The following is a 7,824-nucleotide window of genomic DNA, read 5'->3' as shown; positions in this document are numbered from 1 at the left end:
TTGCTGAGTGCAAGAATCTAAAGTTAAGCTTTCTAATTATTATTATTATTACTATTATTATTATTATTATTATTTTTGAGGCAGAGTCTCGCTCTGTCACCCAGGCTGGAGTGCAGTGGCGCGATCTCGGCTCACTGCAAGCTCCGCCTCCCGGGTTCACGCCATTCTCCTGCCTCAGCCTCCCGAGTAGCTGGGACTACAGGCGCCCCCCACCGCGTCCGGCTAATTTTTTGTATTTTAGTAGAGACGGGGTTTCACCCTGGTCGCGATCTCCTGACCTTGTGATCCGCCCGCCTCGGCCTCCCAAAGCGCTGGGATTACAGGCGTGAGCCACCACGCCCGGCCAAGCTTTCTAATTATAACACAAATGTTTTAAAGGCTAAAATGTAAAAAATCATTGGAGATCGATCGGGTACAGGGACTCACACCTGTAATCCCAGCACTTTGGGAGTCTGAGGCAGGAGGACTGCTTGAGGCCAGGAGACCAACACCAGCCTGGGAACATAGCAAGACCCCAAACAAAAAATTTAAAAATTAGCTGAATATGGTGGTGCATGCCTATAGTCCTAGCTATTTAGGAAGCTCAGGTGGGAGGATCCTTTGAACACAAGAGTTCAAAGTTACAGCGAGCTATGACTGTGCCACTGCATTCCAGTCTGGATGACAGAGATAGACTGACTCTTTTTTTTTTTTTTGAGACAGAGTCTCACTCTGTCACCCAGGCTGGAATGCAGTGGCACAATCTCGGCTCACTGCAAGCTCCACCTCCTGGGTTCATGCCATTCTCCTGCTTCAGCTTCCCGAGTAGCTGGGATTACAGGCGCTCACCACAACCCCAGGCTAATTTTTTGTATTTTTAGTAGAGACGGGGTTTCACCAAGTTAGTCAGGATGGTCTCGATCCTGACTTGTGATCCGCCCACCTTGGCCTCCCAAGGTGTTGGGATTACAGGCGTGAGCCACCGTGCCCGGCCTGACTCTCCCTCTTTCAAAAAAATAAGATTGGACATCATTTCAAATACTCATCACTTTACCCTTATTCCAATGACTTACAAGTAGCTTCAAATTAAATTTCCTAATTTTCACTGGAGATGGTGCTGAAGTTAAGACACAGAGACTCCCCTTTACTATTCTTACTGGCAGTATTATTAACAATAGCACTCAAAAAAACGTGGGGGAACAGTGGGGAGAAAAATGAACTCAATCTTTGAAGAAGCTACACCGTCTCCTATCTCTATCAGGGCTGATGGCAACACGAACACATCAGAAAGCATGAGAAGCATTCTTCTCCTGGCTTTTCTTTTATCCTTCAAATCTAACCTTTTCCTTCATGCTTTAAATCTAATCAATGGCTGCATTCTATTGATTTCCTTCCTTAAAACAATCACATTCCACGCACTCTTTAATCCCTTGGCTACTGCCTTATTTAAAGTCCATATATCTCTCACCTTAGTAGTCTTCTCTAGTCTCCTCCCTCTCCAAATGCATTCTCCAAACTCACTCTCAGAGGGACCTGGTGCGCAGGCTGCCCCCCCCTTGTTCCTGCCTGCCCGATAACCTCACACTCCTCTTACAAACCTCACCTCAATCATCAATTCATCCAACCTGATCATTCCTCCATGTAGAAAAGTTTCCCATAAGCCTCACTCTGTTCTCTAGATACTTGTACTACAATATCTCTGACACTTTTTATTTCTAAGTACATCTTTCCCTATAATTTTTAATGTTCTTATTCAAGGTTTTTTTTTGAGATGGAGTCTTGCTCTGTCGCCTAGGCTGGAGTGCACTGGTGTGATCTCCACTCACCGACACCTCTGCCTCCTGAGTTCAAGCAATTCTCCTGCCTCAGCCTCCTGAGTTGCTGGGATTACAGATGTGCGCAACCACGTCCAGCCATTTTTTGTATTTTTAGTAGAGATGGGGTTTCCCCATGTTGGCCAGGCTTGTCTTGAACACCTGACCTCAGGTGATCCGCCCACCTCAGCCTCCCAAAGTGCTGGGATTACAGGGATAAGCCACCACGCCCGGCCTAGGTAGGGTAATGTCTTATTCTCCTGTGTGCCCTGGTACTTTGTACAGTGTCTGGCACATAGAAGGCTCACAATAAATGTTTGTTATGTGAAGGAGTGAATGGTAACATAATACAACTTGATACTAAGAAGACCAAAGTTCAGGTTTAAGACATGTTACCTGTTTCCAAGACTAGTAAGTGAACATTAGAGAGAAACACCCTCCTGCCCCAATTCTTAGGAAATTCTGTCTGGTTTACACGCTATAAATTTTGGATTCCTGAGAGGTTCTCTCAAAATGAAGCAAGCTAAAATACAGCTATCTTTTCTGAAAAGCCAAAAACAGGGAAAAAACCCAAGATAAGTGAGATACATTCCAATATGCTTTGGGAAATGCAGAGTAAACATCTGAACACCAAATTTGTGTCACTACTATAGTGGGCATACAAAAAACATCGTAAGTGAAGAGCTAAAGACATAACATCCTAAATGAACATTTGATTATCAAATGTGAAAAATAAAATAGTTTATGCTCAAATTTGCCAAAATTTAATTCTAAAAAATAAATTCACTAAAGGTTAAAATAAAACTTGTCATTTCTATGACAGATTCTTACATGTTCAACAACTCTGTTCTTCAAGTCTTTCCACCTTTTTTCGCCTTCCTCCGTGGAACCAAAAACATCCGTTGCAGGACTCTCAAGTGAACCTTTTCTTAATTCCATTCCATAGTCCTCAACAAGTGTGGACCAACGCATCAACTCCATTGTGGTAAAAAGCTTTAAAAGATCCCTGTAAATTGTATACATCTTAGTATTCCAAATCTGTAAAAATTAAGTATTAACTAATATAATAGCAAAGTTCAAAAAAAAAATCAACAAAAACTGTTTTCATTAAATTTTATTTAGTAGAATGAGATACTGTTTGGTTGTGTATTTTACCAACTTTATTACCATTTTTCCCACAGTAGTTCAGAATACAGCATTCTCCCACTTAACACTCTGCTCTTTTCTGCACTGTCAATTTCTGAAATAACTGTAAACGCACTCATGAAACAAACAGAAATAAGAATCTGTTGTGCTTATGATGAAGCAAGTCTATTTTATATAATAGATTTTCAGAAGTATGCATTTCTGAAAATCACAAAGCTCTAAACTACTAATGATGAAACTCTGTCATATAATTAATCAAAAGCTGCCAGTGTAGACCTGATATGAAACTTCCACTTGATAAGCAATTTAGAATAAAGTATGTTATAATCTCATTTATTGTTAACGCAATGCTAAAAAAAAATTCCACCACTTTATTATCTCTAGTTTTATCCTCTAGTATAATCTATCAGTAACCAATTAAGAAGTACACACTTAGGCCAGTCACGGTGGCTCAAGCCTGTAATCCCAGCAGCACTTTGGGTGGCCGAGGTGGGCGGATCACCTGAGGTCAGGAATTCAAGACCAGCCTGGCCAACATGGCGAAATCCCGTCTCTACTAAAAATACAAAAATTAGCTGGGCATGGTAGCGGGTGCCTGTAATCCCAGCTACTCGGGAGGTTGAGGCAGGAGAGTCGCTTGAACCTAGGAGGCAGAAGTTGCAATGAGCTGAGATTGTGCCATTACACTCCAGCATGGGCAACAAGAGTAAAACTGTCTCAGAAAAAGAAGTATACACAGAAGTATACACTTAGGTTAGAAAATTTTCTTTCAAAATGGTGTTTCTACTGATATATATCATGATAATTTCAAAAGTACTTACTTGTATTTGGGAATTTCTTCTAACTTCTTGTCACCACTTATTCGGTGAACCAAATCTGACTGTTCGTTGTCAAAAGGAGCCAGGATAACATAGAGTACAACACTCTTCAGAGCCTAAAAGAGTTACACAACAAAACTTATACGCAAGACTAGACATAATGGTAATTTTGACAAAAACTGAACAATCATATCCATTTTAAATTTTAAAGTCATAGCTGGGTGCAGTGGCTCACGTCTGTAATCATAGCACTTTGGGAGGCCAAGGAGGGCGGATCACCTGAGGTCAGGAGATTGAGACGATCCTGGCTAACATGGTGAAACCCCATCTCTACTAAAAATACAAAAATAAAAAAAATTAGCCGGGCGTGGTGGCACGTGCCTGTAGTCCCAGCTATTCAGGAGACTGAGGCAGGAGAGTCACTTGAATCCGTGAGGCAGAGGGGTTGCAGTGAGCCGAGACTGCGCCACTGCACTCCAGCCTGGGAAACAGCGAGACTCTGTCTCAAAAACAAACAAAAGACAAAGGAACAAAAAAAAGTCTTAAGGGGAAAAATATTTCCAGGCTGCCTTTTCATAGTGTCTTTCCATAGCATTTAGTTTTCACAAACTATTATAATAAATCATTGCTAATCTGACTTACTACCTCAGCTGACGTTTTCTTGACATTCATTTTGACAAATGTATAAAGAAAAGTTCTTGTAACAAGTTAGCAGTATAAATGTGGAATATATATATAAGCCCTTTAAAATAGTTTTGTAAAATAATTTTCCAAAGTAATGGGTCTTTATCTGCAACCTCTATTAGGATATGACCCACAGTACATATTTTAAACAGGAAGCCTATATTTCTCCAAAAGTGAGACATAAACTATGGCCGCAATTAGACTGATTCAGTACTATACTGAACAACACTAAATAGAAAGCAACACCATACAATTGCATGTAATGATTGCAGTTAAAAAGATTTGAAAATAAAAAATACAAATTACTCTTCTGAATAAGCCATGTCAATTACACGAATAAACTCTTACCTGCTGCCATTTTTCACTTTCTGCCTGTATACAAGGAGTATCATATATTGCTCTGTAGTGCTTACAAATAGACAAATAGGATCCCTCATGTTGATCCAGCTGAATCATTAAATTATAGTACTTCAACTTTAATTTCTGCAAAAAAGTTGGCAAAACAAATTGGGATTTATGGGTTTTATTTATACCTTTAAACATGTGGTCAGAGATATGCTCACCTCGGTATTTTCTTCCTGGAAAAATTTGGTGTTAATTTTCTTGCTGATGATTTGTGTTCGAATGTAATCCTTCACAGCTAGGCAGAGCCTCATTTGCTCCAAAATAAATTCCACTCTCTCTTTCTTTTCCATTGACCCGTAGGTTTCAACCTAGCACAGTAATTCCCGAAATAAGTTTATAATACTTTGCAATTTGTGAACTGCAACAAAATTAAAGATACTAGAATATTCATCCTTGTTAAATAATAAGAACCTTCATGTATATAGGCAGGGTGTTGACAATTATATTAAAAGCTATTTACCTCTAGAAAATTATACTTTATAATGGACTTTCCCCCTTTTGGTATCAAATTCTATGAATTTTAACACATGTAGTGATTTGCGCAACCACCATCACAATGAAGACACAGAACCCAAAAAACCTTCCTCATATTGCCCTTTATAATCACATACTCCCCACTCATAAGCCCCTTTATAATCACACACTCCCCACTCATAAGCCCCTTTATAATCACACACTCCCCACTCATAAGCCCCTTTATAATCACACACTCCCCACTCATAAGCCCCTTTATAATCACACACTCCCCCACTCATAAGCCCCTTTATAATCACACACTCCCCCACTCATAAGCCCCTTTATAATCACACACTCCCCCACTCATAAGCCCTCCCAAGACATCCAATGATCTGTACTTCATCACTACAAATCTGTCTTTTCAAGAATGTCAAATATAATATGTAATGCTTTGAGGCTGTCTTTATTCACTCTATATAATGGCCTAAATTGTAAGATTCATTCAAGTTATACATTAATAGTTCATTTCTTTTTATTGCTTAGTAGTATTCCATTGTATGGACATACCACAGTTTATTTATTCACCTGTTGAAGTATATCTGGGCTGATTTTATCTTTTTATTATCACAAATAAAGCTATTCTGAACAGGTTGTGTGGACTGGTTTTATGTAAACATAAGTTTTCATTTCCCATGGGTAAATACTCAAGAGTGGGATTGCTGGGTCATATGGTAAGCATATGTGTAACTTTATAAGAAACTGCCAAACTGTTTTCCAGAGTGGCTGCACCACCTTGCATTCTCACCAGTAAGGTACAGGAGCTCCAGCTGCTTTGCATCCCCACTAGCACTGAGGATTTCATTGTTTAAATTGTAGGCATTTTAATAGGTATGTAGTGGTACCTCATTGTGGTTTTCTTAATGGCTAATGAGGAAACGACAATTTTAAATATGAAAAAAGATGGCATTCACAGGCTTTCCATCAAAATTCAAAACAATTAGTGGTCCCAAACATTTTGGATAAGGGATACTCAACTTATATTTCCATTAGAAAATACTGCTGACTAAACAAAGCTTTACCAACTCTAAAATGCAGTACCTTACCTGTAACTCCTGCAGAATGGAGGCTGCCTCTTTCACATCACCATTTTGTTCTTTTATAGTTGCTAATGTTTTAGTCAGTCGAGCACGCTCAATTTCAACATAAATCTACAAATGAGAAACTTACACAATCAAAGTTCCGTGGAAACGTGTTAAAATTGAAAAAGTAGGCTGGGTATGGTGGTTCACACCTGCAATCCCAACATTTTGGAAGGCTGAGGCAGGAGGATCACTTGAGGCCAGGAGTTTGAGACCAGCCTGGGAAACATGTTGAGCCTGTCTCTACAAAAAATCAAAACATTAGCTGAGTGTGGTGGCATGCACCTTTAGTCCCAGCTACTTGGGAGGGTGACACAGGAGGATCACTTGAGCCCGGAGCTCAAGGCTGCAGTGAGCCATGATCAGGCCACTGCACTCTAGCCTCAGCAACAGAGTGAGACACTGTATCAAAAAAATAAAATAAAAGGTAGAACTGAACTTTTTTTTTTTTTTTTTGAGATGGAGTTTCACTCTTGCTGCCCAGGCCACAGTGCAGTGGCATGATCTCGGCTCACCACAACCTCTACCTCCTGGGTTCAAACAATTCTCCTGCCTCAGCCTCCCGAGTAGCTGGGATTACAGGCATGCGCCACCATGCTCAGCTAATTTTGTATTTTTAGTAGTAGAGATGGGGTTTCTCCATGTTGGTAAGGCTGTTCTCAAACTCCCGACCTCAGGTGATCCACCCACCTAGGCCTCCCAAAGTGCTGGGATTACAGGCATGAGCCACCGTGCCTGGCCAGAACTGAATTATTCTTTAACCCAACTATAAGAATATTTATTTTACAGCTATTTTGCACTTTATCCACCATGTACAAACACAGTTGTGGAACATTTTATATTTCACAAATATATCCGTAATTCTTTTCTTTTCTTTTTTTTTTTTGAGACGGAGTCTCGCTCTGCTGCCCAGGCTGGAGTGCAGTGGCCGGATCTCAGCTCACTGCAAGCTCCGCCTCCCGGGTTTACGCCATTCTCCTGCCTCAGCCTCCTGAGCGGCTGGGACTACAGGCGCCCGCCATCTCGCCCAGCTAGTTTTTTGTATTTTTTAGTAGAGACAGGGTTCACCGGGTTAGCCAGGATGGTCTCGATCTCCTGACCTCGTGATCCGCCCGTCTCGGCCTCCCAAAGTGCTGGGATTACAGGCTTGAGCCACCGCGCCTGGCCCGTAATTCTTAAGAAAATAAAACTTTATCCATATTTTGCAACTCTGCTTTCAGAACCTAAATATGAAATTACTATGTTTAACAAATAATAGGACCACAAGCTACATAAATAGCACAGAAGATGCAAAATGCCTTGTGATTATTTGAAAAGTGTGTTATATGTAGTCGAATATCTACAATTAATACCCTAATTCTTATTTATGTTTAAATACAAGAC

The 7,824-nt window shown here is 40.4% G+C and overlaps 1 protein-coding gene across 1 annotated transcript in view; it reads right to left on the bottom strand.

Annotated features, from left to right (window-relative positions):
• PSMD12 (proteasome 26S subunit, non-ATPase 12) overlaps positions 1 to 7,824 on the bottom strand; it is a 25,415-nt gene that overhangs the window by 2,850 nt on the left and 14,741 nt on the right. The window contains exons 5-9 of the mRNA XM_017855822.1: positions 6,406 to 6,510; positions 5,005 to 5,154; positions 4,790 to 4,924; positions 3,761 to 3,873; positions 2,581 to 2,799 (exon numbers count right to left, since the gene is read on the bottom strand). Of these exons, the coding sequence (XP_017711311.1) occupies positions 2,581 to 2,799; positions 3,761 to 3,873; positions 4,790 to 4,924; positions 5,005 to 5,154; positions 6,406 to 6,510 (722 nt within the window). The remainder of the gene's footprint in view (positions 1 to 2,580; positions 2,800 to 3,760; positions 3,874 to 4,789; positions 4,925 to 5,004; positions 5,155 to 6,405; positions 6,511 to 7,824) is intronic.

This window comes from Rhinopithecus bieti, unplaced genomic scaffold (genome assembly GCF_001698545.2).
Source record: "Rhinopithecus bieti isolate Rb0 unplaced genomic scaffold, ASM169854v2 scaffold_39870, whole genome shotgun sequence".
In the NCBI taxonomy this organism is placed as follows: domain Eukaryota; kingdom Metazoa; phylum Chordata; class Mammalia; order Primates; family Cercopithecidae; genus Rhinopithecus; species Rhinopithecus bieti.
Note: the sequence above shows the minus strand (reverse complement) of the source record. Positions and strands in the feature narration are given on the sequence as shown.